The sequence below is a fragment of the Mixophyes fleayi genome, chromosome 4 (assembly GCF_038048845.1).
Source record: "Mixophyes fleayi isolate aMixFle1 chromosome 4, aMixFle1.hap1, whole genome shotgun sequence".
NCBI classification, from domain to species: Eukaryota; Metazoa; Chordata; class Amphibia; order Anura; family Limnodynastidae; genus Mixophyes; species Mixophyes fleayi.
The window spans coordinates 79,474,361-79,493,633 of NC_134405.1; the positions used below are offsets into that span (position 1 = coordinate 79,474,361).

The 19,273-nt window shown below is 42.4% G+C and overlaps 1 protein-coding gene across 1 annotated transcript; it reads right to left on the reverse strand.

Moving 5' to 3' along the window:
- Positions 1–284: 284 nt before the first annotated feature.
- LOC142151670 (uncharacterized) lies at positions 285–12,438 on the reverse strand. The gene is made up of 4 exons (XM_075207553.1): positions 12,104–12,438; positions 9,106–9,137; positions 5,507–5,552; positions 285–1,168 (listed from the first exon to the last, which is right to left on the reverse strand). The coding sequence occupies exons 1-4, from the start codon at positions 12,174–12,176 to the stop codon at positions 363–365; spliced, it is 957 nt and encodes a 318-aa protein (XP_075063654.1). The 5' UTR covers positions 12,177–12,438; the 3' UTR covers positions 285–362.
- Positions 12,439–19,273: the final 6,835 nt, after the last annotated feature.

The window sequence follows — 19,273 nt, forward strand, 5'->3', positions numbered from 1 at the left end:
TTAAATGGGTCTGAAAAATCATCTGTCATCATAGTAATGACAGATGATAATTAACGGTCCAAAACTCTGTTAATTAATACATATGCCCCTAAATGCTAGACAGTGTTTTTAGATTTTAATTTTCTGGACTTTATTTATCCTTTGTAAGTAAATTACTTTTGTAAGTCAACTTCTATGTGGGCTTGTAATATTGTACATATTATACATATTTCAACGTATCTAAAGATTAATAACAAAAAAAAGAATCAAAATAGTACAAAAATAAAAGTCAAGTTAAAGCGGTATTTAATGTTCATTCTATTTTATTGCAAATAGAGGCAATTATAATGGTATATAAACAAAGTTGAAGTACATTTTCTTGTTTAATTAGGTGTTTCTAAGAGCAACTCTACAACTTTCAATTCATCTGCCAACAATTTCCTTAAAGACTCCTGGGTAGTATTTTTAATCTTCGGGTCATGTGCACAAAGGACACTTTTCAGAATCACAAGTGCTGCACAGGCTTCCTCCGTGGGACTCAGATGTGTGTCCTTATTAAAGAAAGACTTCATTTCAGGCATATTGATCTCAAGAAATGTCATCAGTTTATTGAATCCTTCTGTAGATTTTCTTTCACTATTGGCTTCTGTGTTCACTTTAGTTGTCAGACCTTTGGTTGTTTGGTTCTTTATGGAGTCTTGTTTAAAGTTCCGAGTGGCGGACTTCTTTGGTTTACCACCAGCAATGTCTTCAAGCTCTTTTCCAAATTTAAGGATCTTGTTTAGATATTCCATTGTGCTATTAATTTCTTTAGAGAAGTTGCAGGCAGTCGTGATAATGTAGCTTAGCGCCTTTTCTATGTTTTTATCAATGTTGTGATTTTTTTCAATGTTTCTTTGCTCTTCCGCAATTGTCTGCTCATTCCCTTGCAGGCTGTTGATGAAAGGTTCCATATCTAAATTAAACATTGAGTCTATATCCAGTGTGGTTGTCTCCACCTTGTTTGTAGTAGTAATGGCAGTTACTGTTGAAATGTTTTCTACTTTAGACATGTTTGTCTTCACTTTTGGAGTAATATGCTTCTGCATTCTTCTTGATTGTCGGGTTGGGTCTATTCTTTTAGGAATGGTATTTAGCAGATGGACTAAAACATCTCTAAGATGACTAAGAACTTCTTGGTCCTCTCTCACTACAATCAAGGGGGACATATAAATATCTGTATTAGTTCTGACAACAGATAAAAAAAACGTTTCTCCCCAGGAAACTAGATGAAATAAGGAGGAATTGATATTTGACTAAACACATAACTATGGTTATTGCTGTGATAAGTAACATAATAACAAACTGAGGTCAAAGATGGTACGGTAAACATATAAAAAAATTAAAAACAAACATAGTAACAAAAAAATATATATAAAAAAAATCAATGCAATGTATTTATACTTTAAAATAATTAATACAATTGTACATAAATATAAATATACAGCTGATTTACCAATAGCTATTATATATTGATATAAGAAGTCCCTAAAGATTTCCATGACTACATAAAGGACACAAGGCAAGTGCAAGAAATTTGCTAAACTCCCTTCCAGCAGTTACTGTATCCGAATGATCATTGGAAATCCGCTAGTACGTTTGTTCTACGTGATTTAGATTATTTGGTGTTAGTTTAGATAAGAGACTTTCTGCCTTGGTGTTTATCAATTGATTTAATGTGGAAAAAGTTTTTTTGGACCTGAGGAGTCCTAACATACTTTACCATATCAAATGAGGATTCAGCTCACAGTGTTGGATTGCAATTGATAAATCCATCACATTTATGTGAATTACTTACTATATTTGAATAATAATTTATTTAAATTTTTTTGGAATTCAATTATTGTGGGTAGGGTTATGTGTGCTGTGGTTTTATATGCATCTGTATTTTATCTGATTTAGAATATTAATTTTATTTGTAATTCTCTTGGACATTGTATATATATTTGTCCTCAACTCAAATGGTATTTCTGGTATTATTGTACACCGCGTGTGTCACCTTTCTGCGCTGTATACATTCTTTGTGGCTTTTCTTTATTATGAGAGAGTGACAGCATCCCAAATATAGCAGCGTTTTTCACTTATTAGTGCCAGGTAAAGTTTTATCTTTTTTTGGTTTTTATAGTGTATATCTGTCACTAAAAATTCTCTCTATTATCATGGTACTGGTTACTCCCAGGTGACTTATAAAGGTTGCATACAGGTGAGGTCTGTTAGTCCTAACTGACTTGTCTTTTAGCAGAAGTGCTGATTGCAGTATGTGATAGAGTGTGCAGTTGTCAGTGTTTACGGTACATTGTCATCTGACATTGGCAGCTGGTATTGCAGCAGACCATTCGAAGACACCTTGTGCTGAATTGAATACCCCCTAAAAGGAAAAATATAGGGTAATGATCTCTGGGCTAAATCCTGACAATCTGAGACATACTTAAAAATCTAGGGCCTGATTCATTAAGGATCTTAACTTGAGAAACTTCTTATTTCAGTCTCCTGGACAAAACCATGTTACAATGCAAGGGGTAAAAATTAGTTTTCTGTTTTGCACATAAGTTAAATACTGACTGTAGCACACAAATACTTGATAGCTTATTTGTACACTGAAATTTAAAGTTTCTCAAGTTAAGATCCTTAATGAATCAGGCCCCTAGACTTTTGGGGGTCAAACACTACTGATCATTTTAGGGAACGAAAAAACTGCAACCCTACAAGAACTTCATCTGAAAAATATATCATATTCGTTATCATGTATAGATAGTGTAGAAAAACAATTATTTAAACATAAATGAAAAACTACTCAGCTGTTTGTTTAGTAAACCTTGTCTTATGAAATATGAAATGTGCTACAATGTTAGACATAATGGGCCTGATTTGCGCGATTCTGGCCCTTACACTTGCCTGAGTCTGGAGAGGTGGGACGGGGTGTTTCAATGTTGGCCGAGCACAGCAGAGGTGTGTTTATACAAATATGGCTCATGCAGACTTGCACAAACACGCATATATACCTGTTAGAGGCAGGGCCGGATTTACCGCTAGGCAACCTAGGCACCTGCCTAGGGCCTAGCGGTTCTCGGGGGGCCCAGCTGGGGGGGGGGGGACAAGAGAAAAGAAAAAAGAAATCGGCCCCTCCCCCGACTCACGGCACCCCGCCCCCCTCCCCCCGGAGGAGGTGGGGTCGGGTTCCGCGTGACTGGGGAGGGGCTACTGTGTAGGCTGGTCTCCACCCTCCCTCCTCTGTGCGGCCTGATGTGTGTCACATGGGACGTCCCATGTGTGAAGGGGATGCACAGAAGACTGCACAGAAGACTGCACAGCTCCTAGATGTAAAAAGGTAAGTTGGGGAAGGGGTAGGGTAGTATATTAATAGTGTGTGTGTGTGTGTGTATTATGTGTATGTGAGGGGCCATTGTCTATGTGTATTATGTGTATGTAATGGGGCCATTGTCTGTTTGTATTATGTGTGTGTGAGGGGCTATTGTCTGTTTGTATTATGTGTGTGTGAGGGGCCATTGTCTGTTTGTATTATGTGTGCGTGAGGGGCCATTGTCTGTGTGTATTATGTGTATGTGAGGGGCCATTGTCTGTGTGTATTATGTGTGTGTGAGGGGACATTGTCTGTGTGTATTATGTGTATGTGAGGGGCCATTGTCTGTTTGTATTATGTGTGTGTGAGGGGCTATTGTCTGTTTGTATTATGTGTGTGTGAGGGGCCATTGTCTGTGTGTATTATGTGTATGTAATGGGGCCATTGTCTGTGTGTATTATGTGTATGTAATGGGGCCATTGTCTGTTTGTATTATGTGTGTGTGAGGGGCTATTGTCTGTTTGTATTATGTGTGTGTGAGGGTCCATTGTTTGTATTATTTGTGCGTGAGGGGCCATTGTCTGTGTGTATTATGTGTGTGTGAGGGGACATTGTCTGTGTGTATTATGTGTATGTGAGGGGCCATTGTCTGTGTGTATTATGTGTATGTGAGGGGCCATTGTCTGTTTGTATTATGTGTGTGTGAGGGGCTATTGTCTGTTTGTATTATGTGTGTGTGAGGGGCCATTGTCTGTTTGTATTATGTGTGTGTGAGGGGACATTGTCTGTGTGTATTATGTGTATGTGAGGGGCCATTGTCTGTGTGTATTATGTGTGTGTGAGGGGCCATTGTCTGTGTGTATTATGTGTGTGTGAAGGGCCACTGTCTGTGTGTATTATGTGTGTGTGAGGGGCCACTGTGTGTGTGTATTATGTGTGTGTGAAGGGCCACTGTGTGTGTGTGGGGGGAGGCAGTGTATTTATATTATGTGTGTGTGAGGGGCTGTTTGTGGGAGGGAAATAGGTTTATTTTTTAAATGGTAACATTATTAATTTAATGTTCTAGTTGGAGGGAGGCCTACTTATAAAATGTGGGTGCTATATTGATTTAACACTGGGGCTGGTTGGAGTTCACTAAATTTCATGTACCCATTTTTTTTCCAAATAGGGTCTCCAACATTCCAGGATCCAGACAAGCAGCAACTAATCTAAAGACACAGCAGCCACAAGTGATGAAAGTGAGAAGAACAGGTAGGAGAGAGCAGCACAGTCTGCCAACTATCCTGAATCTGGTGGGATTTATATTATGAGGAGGTCTGACTTGTTTAAATGTTGCACTATGGGATTCATGCAGAAGACTGACATATTAACATGATTATTACATTACAGAACTTTTTCATGTTTCTGTAGGTAGAGGGCTGCAGTCAGTAACTGTAGTAGCGGACGGTCTTGTGTGAACTGAAAGGTAAGCAGTGGTTGAAGTGGGGTGTATATGGTAGTAGGCCATACCGCTACTTCTCATGCTGCCTTCATTGTAAAATAATAAAATTCCATCCACTTGTTTACATTCCCATTACATTTTTCATACCGCCACTTCTAAACTTCCACTTTGACCACTGAGCTTAATATTCATCGTATGGAGTATATGATCAGCATAGTTCAAAATTCTGGTAGATCCTTTGACAAAATATGGGGTCCATGGACATTATTCTTTAACTGCTGGGACTACAGTGTGATGCAGTGTAATGATAAAGGAGGGCACAGTGTGATGAGAGGGACAATAATGAGGGGCCGCATGGTGATGCAGGAGGAGCATTGTGATGTGCGACGGCACATAGTTTACCCTTCTACTTAACTATAGGAGTATATGCTATGCTAAAAAAAATATAATGCTATGGATTGTTTCAGGGAGGTGGGGGTGTGTGGGGGGGCTGGGGGGAGCCTGGGGGGGCCCAAACCAATAACTTGCCTAGGGCACCATGAGGTCTAAATCCGGATCTGGTTAGAGGCATATCTTTTGCACCTTCTACAGGGCAGCAGAGGCAGACGCCTCTTGAGATGAGTTATGGCTCTGCATCTGGGTGGAAATACAATATTTTTCTGTGTTCTTCTTTTTATAATAATTTACACCCATTTTGAGACCAACTCTGCATCAACCCCAATATGCAGTAAACAGGACAAACTTACTGAGCATCACAACGGTCTCCTCAACACTTGTACTAAAAGGCAAAACCTGTCAAAGAAATAGAAATTATAGCCAGAACTGCATTTTTCTATTTAATAGAAAATACAACTATCTAGGAATGTTTGATTAGTGCATTTTACATAAATTCACCTCATAATATGGAAAATAAAATACATACTTAAAAGTTCAAAAATATATACGCAAAGGTTCCAACATGTAGATAGGATATAATAATAATAATAATAATAATAATAATAATAATAATAATAATAATAATATTGTCCCCCGTCAATAATGAGATATAATGAGATACCTCCTCTGCACACTGAATTCAACGGGCATTGGAATCTGGAGAATATTGAATATGGTGAACAATTTTTTCCATGGCTAAAATATTTTAGACTCAAATAGCCAACAGACAGAATACCTCCCAATCTTGGCGATACAGTCTAGAATTTCAGACATGGAAAGGGGTGTGGCTTACATGCAACACATCAAGAGCATTGTGGAGTTTAACCCAGAAGTTGACTTTTTTAGGATGATCTGGGCGTGTCAGGTGTCAGGTTTATATTGTGCTGATTCAGCATATCTCAATCTTGGGAGGTATAGACAGGCCCGGCGCTCCCATTAGGCAAGGTTAGGCACTTGCCTAGGGCGCCGGGCTCTGGAGGGCGCCTGGAGGGCGCTACAGAATTCTAAAATACTTTAAAACTGTGCGGCGACCGCTGACCATACCTGTCACGGCCGCCGCACAGCATTCAGATGCACGGGGAGGGGGGGAAGAGGCTATTTTGTCACCACCGCCACCTCTCTGCTCCGTCTCCTCCCCTCCACTCACTAGTGTCAGTGAGTGGAGGGGAGGAGACGGAGCAGAGAGGCGGCGGGTGGTGAGACAAGGTAAGGAGAGGAGGGTGGAGGGCGGCGATTTTTTAAAAATGCCTAGGGCGCCAGGGACCCTAGCACCGGCCCTGGGTATACAGTGTACTTTAATATGCTTACTGAAGAACTTGTTGTGAGAACTCTGTCAGAAATACTTTGCCCTTTGTTAAAACACTATAATATCCTATGGAAATGGGTGTTATTGTTCAACAGTTAGTTTTCAGGGTTTTTTAATTGAAAGCTTGGGATCGGTGCAGTCTACTACAGAAATGCTCCAAAAAAGTGTTTAGTAACACAAAAAAGTGCAAAGGGGTGTGGAACTTCAGTCCTTCCTGAAACTATTCCTGAAACTAAAAGATCAGTCAGGGGGCAAATGTCACCACAAGGCTAAGGGCCGGTGGTGTCTCTTTTGCATTGTGTTTTGCCAAGGCTTTTCCCAGGGCACCAGATCTTCTGCCCCTCCTCAGTAATACCGCTTTCATACTGCCGCCCCGGCAATATCCCGGGTTTTTCAAGCCGGGTTTTTGCCGGGGCTTGGAGCGTCCCAGCTCAGGAACACCAATCATACTGCACCTCGGACCCGGGAATTTCCCGGGTTGACCCCCATTCATACTGCACAAGTCTGTGCCCTGGCAATTTGTGGGAGTCATCACCAGAGCAGTTTTCATTGGCTGAAAACATTTTTTTTTTTGTAATAGTCTGCTTTTCTGCTGTTTTGTCCATAAAGATGTGTGAGTGTATCTTATAAGATATTTTAATTTTTATTGTTCCATTGTATCATTTGTAAACAATCAGACATTTCTTCAGTGTTTCCACCAATTCCATTCTGTACTGCTCACCGCTCCGTACTTTACTTTAGTCACCTATGTAAAGTATGTGCGACCTTTCTCTTTCGTTTGTTTCTTATAGTGTGGATGATAGAAGTAGTTGTTTCAGTCCATACTGTTGTTTTCCTCTCGAGTTTTTTTTTCCTGGTTTTATGTATGCAGTTAATGTAAATATTGTGAGCATTACAGGTCAGACAGCCAATCAGCTTGTTTTCTGTGCAACCCGGGTTGAAAAACCCGGGTTGCACCATTCATAGTGCAGGCAACCCGGGTCCGACCCGGAAATTACCCCTCGATAAATCCCGGGTGAAGACCTGGGTTTTTAGACCTGGGATTTTTGACTTGTACCATTCATACTGCACCAAGACCCGGGTCGTTTGAGCTCGCCCCGGCAAAAACCCGGGATTTTGGTGCAGTATGAATGGGGTATAAGGGGGCCTCAGAGGGTTCTGGTGAGTGGAAACTTCAGGGCCACACACACCATAGATTGTAGAGAGGAGCCCATATAGGTCTCCGCCCCCGACAATCCAAGTGAAAATACAAATATTGAAAGTATGAAAGTACAGGTGACAGACAAAAAAAAGGTCCATAGTGAGTACAGTCCCAGCCTAATGGATGAGCTATTACAAAAATTATCCTGCCTAAAAGGCACGGGCAAAGATGGCAAAATTTGCAAAAAAATATTTGCAAACACTGTACTTAGTCAGTGATGTTTCCCACCCCCCAGTGATTTTCGGGCACCCTTGGCTCGCACACAGGGGCACAGGGGGTTCTCAACTGCCTGGGCCCCTGGCCAGAGGACCAAGGAGTCTGTCCATAATCAGAGGAGTCACCACTCCCTCCGAGGACAGGGATAAAGTTGAACTTAGTCGAAAGGATGAGCAACATGCAACTCCATCTGTATACACTTTCTGACTCTGTTACACCTAATCATTGCAAGATGTGGAATATTGACACCTACTAAGTAACCTGTAAAGTTAAGGTGAGGTGGGCTGGCAGAAGTCAAAATCCTTCCACTATAAATAAAATATAGAAAAAATCTTAAAACAATGGCCTACACCTTATACGACATTGATCCATATCTTGCACTGAAAAGGTCTAAGATTAAAAAAGTTTTCTGCAAGTTACACATACAGCTCTACAAATATGGATAAATCTATACAATGATAAACAGTTCTGGGTGTATTATTAGCTGATGGGGCACAAAGAACTAGTTGCATGTCTCCACTAACACTTACTGAAGTGAACATGTCAATACATTCTGGTTTATATGAGTTTTTACTATATTTGTTTTACAGTGATGGGCTTTTTGATTAATTTCAGCCCAACTCCCATACTGATTGCTTTATATATTCTTAGAGCTGAGACACTTTTGTAATTGTATATGCCCTGATTTTATCTTTTTTTTTCTATTTGCAATATTGATATCACTTGAATTCCTACATTTAATTCATTAAAATACCATCTTGTAGCCATTTCAAGATGATGTAATACTACACAACAAATATTATTATTCCCAAAATTCATATTTCATATATGTCAGCCACATAAACAGTGATAAAGTTGGCCACATACGTGGTGATTTTGTTGACCAACGTGGACAATTTAAAGCAAATTAGGTCAAAATTTGCCATGTGTGGGGAGCACTATCAAATTCATCTGGATTTCAAACATGTGTGGACAAAAATGAAAACAGTCTGTGACTGCTATAGCTATGCATGCATTCACTGACTGAAATCGCTAATGCTCCACATGGATGTGTCCGACGTGTCCACCCACGTGGATCCAGGCTTTCTAAGATTAGGCAGAACACCTTGATCTTAATAAGTTTGGCCAGTTTAAGGCTACCCCACAGTTTCCTAGTGCTAATACACATGCAAATACATTATAGTTACCTGTATTAAATCCCTTTCAATGGGAGGCAGAGCTGAAACGAAATGTGAATTGTATTACAATGTTGAATCATAAGTACTTCATTTATTCTTAAGTTCTTATTTCTCTAGAAAGAAACGCTAGGCAAATCTTACAAGACATGTATCTTGGCATCTAACATTTGGAAGTCATTTTAACAGCTTTAAAGAGAAGCATTGCTTTCCTAGTTCCTTAAAACAATGTATATTTCTACTAGATATGATTGAATGGCCCCAAAATACTAATAATTTGTGATATTTGTAGAAACAGAAGATCCTAAAACAGGCCTGGTCGGCCTGTGGCTCTTCAGCTATTGTGAAACTACAAGTCCCAGCATGCCCTGCCAGCTATCAACTGGCTATCTACTGACAAAGCATGCTCTGACTTGTAGTTTCACACCTAGAGAGCCAGAAGTTGGCCAGGCCTGTCCTAAAACATTATAGTGCAGAGTTCAGAGGACCTCTTAACTTCACCTAACGAACAACCCACTTTCATCATCATCATCATCATCTATTTATTTATATAGCTCCACTAATTCCGCAGCGCTGTACAGAGAACTCATTCACATCAGTCCCTGCCCCATTGGAGCTTACAATCTAAATCCCCTAACTTACACACACACATACCGAGAGAGACTAAGGGCAATTTAATAGCAGCCACTTAACCTACCAGTATGTTTTTGGAGTGTGGGAGGAAACCAGAGCACCCGAAGGAAACCCATGCAAACACCGGGAGAACAGATATGGTCAGTGTTACGAGCTGCGGCTTGCTCTCTGTTCTGCCCCGCGTCCCGGCTGTCTCCTTGACGACCAGGATGTCACTTCCGGGTCCTGGCCGACCGTTGCTAGGGCAACGGTCGGACGCCAGTCCTTGCAGCGCCGCGTCCCGGAAACGGAGGGCAGCTAGGCGCGTGCGCAACTAATTCACAAGCATGTGGGATAATTAATATCCTTTGTTATTTAGGCTGAGGCTGGGGGTGATTTCAGAGCTAGGCTCTTATTGGCCTCCCTGCCGGTTATAGCGTCCCAGTACTGGACTGTTGCTGACCTACTCTGGATTCCTGAATTGCTGATTACCTGTTGTGACTCCTGACTGTTTCCTGAACCTTGCCTGTTTGCCTGTGACCCTGACCCTTGACCTGTATCTTGGACCCTGCTGTTTTGCCTTGTGACCCTGACCTTTGGCGATTTACCAGACCATTCTACCATGCTAGTGATCCCTGACCTCGGCTTACGTCTGACCATCCATTACCATCTCTGCTGCCTCCTGGCCTGCCGCTGCGGTACTGTATAACGAACCTACACTACATTGGAGTGAAGTCCTGGGGGCATCTAAGTACCTGTGAGCGTGTAAAGCTCTACGGGAAAGGCAGCTGCTATAGGTGAAGACCTCCGTCTATCAATTCTGCAGGTTCATTATCTGACCAGGCAGCCTAACAGTCAGCATATGTTGTATATCTATATATTTTGAATGTAACTATAATACTCTAACAAAAAGAAAGTAAGCGTGATAAGATAGATAATTAACACAAGCAAATCCTCTGGTGAATACTAATGAAACATGGTCTCTACCAATTGGTGGGTTCAAACAGAGATGGCATGGCCTGTTATATTACATGAGGTATAATGTCTATTCTAGGCTTTGCTATTTTAGTTTTCTAACCTATATCAGATATTACAGATGTCCACTTGTCTGGAAACAGTACGGACAAGCATGAATGTAATAGATTTTATTTGACTGAGTCAACATAAACAATCTTACAATGAACAGTGAAATAAATGAAGGCTTCAAAACTACTGGCCTTTTGGTGCATTTTTAACACTAGCAAATATGCATATCAAAAGCATAAGCGTGTGATTCACACTTGAAATGTTTTTATTAGTATTTGTAGGCAATGTGTTGACCTGCAGAAATGCTTGGAAATGGAACAAGTACTAGTCCACAAATGCAGCAGCAAAGCAAGCAAAAACACCAATGGAAGTGGAAACAAAAGAAATAATGATTTCTAGGGTCAAATCTTCTGCATTGTACAAATGTTAAACATTCTAGCGGGTATGAAGCCTACATAAGACAAGAGTTACTTATTATGAGTGTTTAATCAAAGCAATAGAACCACTTTGATAGTTTAATATGCTTACCGAAAGCAATAGAACCATTTTCAGTAATGGATGATTCAAATTAATAAACTTGGCCAATCATGCATATATAGTGTAATATTAATTGGTATCTGATGATATATGATCGCTGTGCACGAAAAGAAAATTGCATCTGTGAATGGATAAAGTGCTACGTGCTTGCACAAAGCGCTTTCACCCGAGAAAGTCCCAGCAAAGCCGGAGAGGCTTCAGCTGGATCCCAATGAAAAAAAGACAAGTAACTCCATCCTGAGATGGTGTCACTTTCCTGCAAAAAGATTGGCTATTCACTGCTTAATAAATGACCTAATACTGCTTTCCCCATAGAGGTCTATGGGGACACTGGTAAGTGCCGATAATTAGGTTAATAACAGAGAAATCAATTTCTCCAGTGTTAACCCTTTGCTCAATATGAAAAAGTGTGGAAAGAGCCTTTGCAGGCAGCCATGCCAGCATTTTGTTAGATAGACCCCACAGGGACAAATCATTAAAACCTGGGACTGCCCCCTGGAAATTAAGGACAATTACCTATTATGCCCTGCACTAAATAGTGGACTAGAAGGATACACAGGGATCTAAGTGCATACAAAGCTGCTTATATATTTAGGGGAAATGGCCATTAAAGGACCACAAACCAGATCAAATACTTTTCCCCCCAAGCGACAGCACTCATGTGGTTAGTTAGTGACGACGTGTGAAAGTGAAAGTAAGAGTAAGGTGAGTGGTTTATACCCCCTGAGCCTATATCACCGTACGGGAGACACAAGAGATGTCACTGCCGTACAGCAGTATGGGGGGGAATCAGCATTTTCATAACGATATATGCGGCATTTACAGTTAGTCTTACCGGCGGCCTTGCCCGGACACATTACACAGGCTGCCGTGCAGAGTAACAGGTAGAGGGGCGGCCATCCCCGCATGGTGCTCTGCGGCGACTCTGCCCTAACTGACACCGGAGAGCCGTTATCTCCTCCTGCCACAGCGCGAGGGGTACGGCGGGGCACGCGGCAGACAGGGGATGCGAGGGCCCCCCGGAGAGCTGGGGAAGTGAGGGGTCCCCGGAGATCTGGGGAAGTGAGGGGTCCCCGGAGATCTGGGGAAGTGAGGGCCCCCCGGAGAGCTGGGGAAGTGAGGGGTCCCCGGAGAGCTGGGGAAGTGAGGGGTCCCCGGAGAGCTGGGGAAGTGAGGGGTCCCCCGGAGAGCTGGGGAAGTGAGGGGTCCCTGGAGATCTGGGGAAGTGAGGGGTCCCCGGAGAGCTGGAAAAGCGAGGGGCCCCTGGAGAGCTGGGGAAGTTAGGGGCCCCCCGGAGAGCTGAGGAAGCGAGGGGCCTCCAGAGAGCTGGGGAAGCGATGGGCCCCCGGAGAGCTGGGGAAGTGAGGGCCCCCCCGGAGAGCTGGGGAAGCGAGGGGCCCCCAGAGAGCTGGGGAAGTGAGGGGTCCCCGGAGATCTGGGGAAGGGAGGGGTCCCCGGAGATCTGGGGAAGTGAGGGCCCCCCGGAGAGCTGGGGAAGTGAGGGCCCCCCGGAGAGCTGGGGAAGTGAGGGGTCCCCCGGAGAGCTGGGGAAGTGAGGGGTCCCCGGAGAGCTGGGGAAGTGAGGGGTCCCCGGAGAGCTGGGGAAGTGAGGGGCCCCCGGAGAGCTGGGGAAGTGAGGGGTCCCCGGAGAGCTGGGGAAGTGAGGGGTCCCCTGGAGAGCTGGGGAAGTGAGGGGTCCCCGGAGATCTGGGGAAGTGAGGGGTCCCCGGAGAGCTGGAAAAGCGAGGGGCCCCTGGAGAGCTGGGGAAGTTAGGGGCCCCCCAGAGAGCTGAGGAAGCGAGGGGCCTCCAGAGAGCTGGGGAAGCGATGGGCCCCCGGAGAGCTGGGGAAGTGAGGGCCCCCCCGGAGAGCTGGGGAAGCGAGGGGCCCCCAGAGAGCTGGGGAAGTGAGGGGTCCCCGGAGATCTGGGGAAGGGAGGGGTCCCCGGAGAGCTGGGGAAGCGAGGGCCCCCCGGAGAGCTGGGGAAGCGAGGGCCTCCCGGAGAGCTGGGGAAGCGAGGGGCCCCCAGAGAGCTGGGGAAGTGATGGCCCCCCCGGAGATCTGGGGAAGTGAGGGGTCCCCGGAGAGCTGGGGAAGCGAGGGCCTGCCGGAGAGCTGGGGAAGCGAGGGCCCCCCGGAAAGCTGGGGAAGCTAGGGGCCCCCAGAGAGCTGGGGAAGTGAGGGGTCCCCGGAGAGCTGGGGATGCGGACACCACAACTACAGGGCAACAGATGGTGTAGCAGAACTTCTAGTAGCTTTTAATAGATCAGTTATTACACCTTGAATAGTAGTATATTGATTTTGCAAGGCAGGTAAACACTTGCAGGGAAGTAACTAGAACTTTGGGGGCCCCACAGCAAACTGTAAGGGGCCCCCAAGCAGGGCCTTCTCAGCTCTTTGTCTGTTTTACCCAGTTTGTTTCTTACTGTATTTGTCCACAATTGTAAAGCGCTACAGAATATTTTGGCGCTATATAAATAAATGATGATGAAGATAGGGACACCGTGTGTGCACGCTTGCTTAGGAGAGAAAAAACCTTTTACATTCAGCTTCTTTTATGGAAATATGAAAAATAAAGATTGAAACTGTTTGTTCAGCTAGAAACTTTCATCATCCATATAAACAAGTCCATACGTTTAAACCCTACTTAAAGGATTTCCCATTTTAAATATGAATTTTTAGTACATCCCCCTCCATTATAATAGTACTTTGATGGGAAATCCGCTTCAAGCTCTGCTTGGCCCTCTCTGTACCAGGAGGGATTAGGCGCAGTATCTCTAATTGAAAACCTTAGAGCTGCTGTGTCAGATCCCTCCTGTTACAGAGAGGGCTGCAAGCACTAAAGGTGATTGGCAGACCTCCTGGCTGTATGTGAGGGCCCGGACTCTGCTGTGTAGTTAATGGTTGGGCTCCCACGGAAGGGAATGGTAAGTGGGCTGATGAGAACATGGAGGGTCAGTGATAGTTTTATACCATTTATTAATTCATTAGTGAGAGACAAGACGTGTGATTTTGGTTAGTTGGACCAGGATTTTGCCCATTTTCAAATTGACTGATATTATGGGCCAGATCTGTAAATATTTGTAAATGTTTTTAAATGGAACCTGATATCTAACACACAGTCAGCAAATGTATTTATAAATTAGAGCCAAATAGGTCTTTCAGGTGAGTTATACCACAAGATACACTGTGTGTATTAATAAGATTTGGTATGCATGTGCATAAGGACACCAGGGGCAACGCCGAAGATGGAAGTTGCATAATTTGTCCCAAACCAGTAGGCTGTGAAAGTTAATATGGTAAAACGTACTAGGGTACAAGAGTCTGTAGAGGCACCGAATCCATAAGAGATTTGCTAATGAGCAAGACAGGTGACTTTCCTGAATGCAGAAAATGGTGCTAGAAACAGGCTGTAATTCTTAATATTGGGATAGACACGCTTACTGATGTTGCGTCAGTGCTTTAGGTAAGCAGGGTTTGTTTTTTTTCAAATAAAAGCCAATATGAGAATAAGGACCTGTCGAAAGTAGGATTGGCAATGGAATGGTTTGGAATGAGTAGAACATTTTGGGCAGTGTCATAATTTTAAATGCGCTATCCTCCCTAGTCATGAGATGTTATGTAGGCGCCACTTGTCAAATAAGGAAGGATTGGAGCACAGCAAGGATAGGAGCATAGTTGAATTAATAAAGGTCCTGGGGGTATATTCACTAAACTGCAGGTTTGAAAAAGTGGAGATGTTGCCTATAATAACCAATCAGATTCTAGTTAGTGCATTCTACAAAATTACAGCTAGGATCTGATTGGTTGCTATAGGTAACATCTCCAATTTTTCAATTCCACAGTTTAATAAATATAACCTCTGGAGTCTAAAAGGAATGTTAACTTCTAGATCTGTAATAGCTTTATCTGGCCAGGAATATGATATTTGTTTATCAGCTGTCAAAGTATCTTAGATGGAACATTAAAACTAAGAACCTCTGTTTTGTGTTTTTTCAGTTTTTTTATATGATATTCTACTATAGCCCTATTTGAGGATATTGTACGCTCATTTCATATGTTTGCATTCTAATTAAAGAGCCATAATAGAGCCTAATGTGTGTCTTTGGAAACCAAACTTATAGAGGGTGTACTTCATATAGAGCCAGGGCCCGATTAAGTTTTCCGTCCGCCCTAGGCTATCACAGCAGTAACGCCCTCCCCTCCCCCCTATAGGCATATAGGAATACTTCTGAATATGAATATTCAGGAGCATTCTACAGAATTCAAATTTAGACAGATTGTGCATTCTCTCTTTCAGTTCTTGCTCTTCTCTCTTGCCTGTTCTTGCAGCTTTGTTTTCTTCAAGTTGACTTCTGGAAACTTGAATTCCTGTTTGAAAATGCAGCAATTGTATTATAATGCAAAATGTTAAGAAACCCTGAATGATTAGGCTCTAGTCCAAACACAACACTCCATTATGGCCAGATAAAACTACCCCTTAGCACAAGCATATGTAAGCAACAAAATATATGAAATTGTTGTCAAAGAGCTATAATCAAATACAAACATCTACTAGCCCCACCTGACTAATATTTAGCATTCTAGTGACCCTAGAGTCCACAGAAAACATCCTAATAACCACTACACAATAGAGAAATCATGCTCCCCAAAGCTGCTCTATTTTTAAAATACCCCGTTCAGCCATTTCATCTGCCCCCTCATCTTCTTCTCATTTAAATGCCTCACGTTTGTCTCCTGTCCTGCCTGATAGTGGCCCTTTAAAACATACACCCTCTCCTTTGTTTGCTATTGATTGTAACCCCCCCCCCCCCCCTATGCATCGGGATTCACTTACCTGCTGTCGTTCCGGCACAGCAGTCAATGCTATATATGACAGGCAGCCTGGTAGCTAATCTGATTGCTGCTAGCTGCCTCTCAGTGCGGCCACGGAAAGCTGGGAGCGTGTTTGTGACAATATACTCTTTGCAAACATCTTATAAAATAAGTTAGTAAAACCATCAAAGCTCGGTGATATTACTTGGTGTAATGGCTCAATAGTTTTTCTCAATAGAATTTTAGCCAAGGGTATTGGTGGATTCGAACAATTTGGCAGCAATCATGGGTAGATTGAGGGGGTGTAGAATGGCCTGAATTTGATCTAATGGGTGGTCTCTGTTCAGATTTACAAGGTAACATGATAATCTGCAAAGATATGAGCAATCTTACCATTGTTAATTAGTTTGATACAATTAGTGTTGTACAAGGCTTGGATATGAGAGCAGGCTTGCTGGTGTTTAAGCTTAGACACTAACATTTTATCCACTTTATTTCCTTTGTCTAAAAACTTTGTTTCATATTAAGAATTGCTTTCTCTGTATGGACTATGTTGGAATCGTTTAACTGATCTCTAAGGCAGGGTACACACTACAGTGTTTTCAGCTGATTATTGCAGGGCCGTAACTAGGGCTGTGCGACAGGAGCGACTGTCCAGGGCGCAACGCTGATGGGGGCGCAATTTAGGAATATTTTAGGTTCATTTGGTTACAATTGAGGGCTAGGGGGGCGGCATTTGTCATTCTAGCCGCAGGCGCTAGAATTCTAAGTTATGGCTCTGCATTATTGGGCTAATCACATGACAAACGACCGCTCGGCCCAATATACACTACAACAATGAACAATTATCGTTCCAAAAAACATTGTACGGTACCATTTGAGTCATGTTCTTTTCAGCCGATGACACATGAAGAGCACAGATTTGAAGGTAAATTGTGTTTAATGTGTACACATGAATCGGAATGCTGATTAGGACTTTTTTGTTTCAGTGGTTAAATCGTTAAGGATATCTCGTCGGGAGAAATTCTGTATAGTGTTTACCCAGCCTAAAACACAAGTTCTTTTGTAAGTTTTTGGGTTGGGAAGTTATTGTATGTTTATCATAAATTTAAGCTATGAGAAGGACAATTTCTGAGAAGCCGCTTAAATAGCCATGTCTCTAACAGTAGCGGAACTGGGGGGAAATCCTGCACAGCTATTCCAATTATAAGTGAAGGAGGGGCAGGGTTATGCTAAATTGCTCCTGGTCTCTAATTACTGGTTTAATGCATCTGAGTATATAGAGGGTGAGATTTCAAGAGCATTATTGTCAGGGGAGTCCAGTCTTGCCTGGGGGGCAAGAATTGACTCAGCAGCCTGTTAGGAACATTTTAAAGGAAAATAAATGCAGGTGGCTCAGTGACCCAGCCCAAGGTAGCCCACTATGGGACCAGCCCGGAGGGTGGATGCCCCCTGCGCCCCAGGCCAGCCTGCCCCTGGTTATTGTCACTAAATTAGTTAACAACATTTCTGATGTATTTTGCAGGGTGTGGATTGCTGAAAACGTAGCAACACAATCTCCATTGTCTAGAATGGTGCCTGAGTCATTTCCTAAGTGGGGCATGGTCAGACAATCTAGTGTTAAGAACATCTATTTCACTAAACACATGGAGGAACCGTTCATCTTCTAGGGTCAAGTCAAATATGTTGTAAGTGTCATGGACATATGAAAAGTATAGTCTTTCTCACCAGGATGTAGTACACCATCCATCATATTATAACTGAGCTAGGAAGTGAGTTCAGTACAATCACGTCCGAGCTTGAAGATGTATCAAGTGCTGACAATGCTATATTAAAATATTCAAGCACTACCACAGAGCTGCTCTTGTATGTATCTTTTAATGAAACACCCACCTTAAAAATAAACCAATGTGAAACTGTGTCCCTTTAACTTGCCAATTAAAAAAGGTATGTACTTTCCCAGATCTCTAATAATCGCTTTCTGCTATTTAAAGGTGCAATATTTAAAGAATAAAATGGGGTTTGATGTAAAACACTAGGGAAAGTGTTTGTCATGAATTTGAGGTGGTGCTGGCGTACAAATTGGTACCTTGACCTCTGATGAAACCACCCCTTAAGAGGCGGGTCTGTTCTTCATCATTGCTCATTTGAGATTAGTGTGCATGTAGAAGTTCCAGCCTCCATTATGTCTAAGGAAGCTTCTTTCAGATCTAAGGTACAGCAATCAATTTATTCTTTGGTAATAAGAATAATTGATTTTCCAAATGGCCTCTGTTGTTGCCTAAAATGGATTGAACTGGTTGCTCTCTGCATGGCTGTGAAGTTAGCCCATATTGTGAACATAGGATCATATTGATTGCTATTTGCATATGCAGGGAATATCCCTGTGAAAAAAATGTCAGCTCCAGTAAATCATCTTGGTTTTTTTAAGGGGGTATACAATTTGGAACTCTAAAGTACAAACGTTTGAATTATTGGGGACAGATTCAATTCCCCGCATTGTTATTTCCAACAACATGGCTTGCGCATTATTACCGTTACTACGGTAATTTGTCCACAAATGTTTGCTTGCGGCTCATAGAAGAACTAGCAAAAATCAGTGGAGAAATTACCGTAGTAACAGTAATAATGTGCAGCCATCATCACCTTTTATTTATATAGTGGCACTAATTTTGCAGGGCTGTAGAGAGTCCCTGCCCCATTGGGGCTTACAATCTAAATTCCCTAACATACACACAGACAGACACACAGACTACGGTCAATTTGTTAGCAACCAATTAACCTACCAGTATTTGAATCTACCCCCTTTGAGTGGATAAATCTCTTCATAAGGATTGTTGTAGCCAAAGGATTGGAGAATTCTAATGCACATATGAGTAGTCTATAAGCATTATCGAGTCTGAGAAAATTAGACTATATCTTGGAATTTGATTTTTATCTATATACTAGTTACATTTAGCATGTTTACGATATGCTATGTTTTATGTGTGATTTTATTACTGCTTTAAGTTTAAGGTTTACAATAAATGCCAAATATAAATGTCACTTTAACCAGTGCTCTCTTGTTTATTAATTTGTTGTTCTCTTGAACCCCACAACACTGGCTTTGGTATCCTGGAAGGTTTTCAAGCCTAGTTTATGCTTGTTAGGAGAGTTCCATTCTTTATTATTAGAAGTCAATAGTTTATGA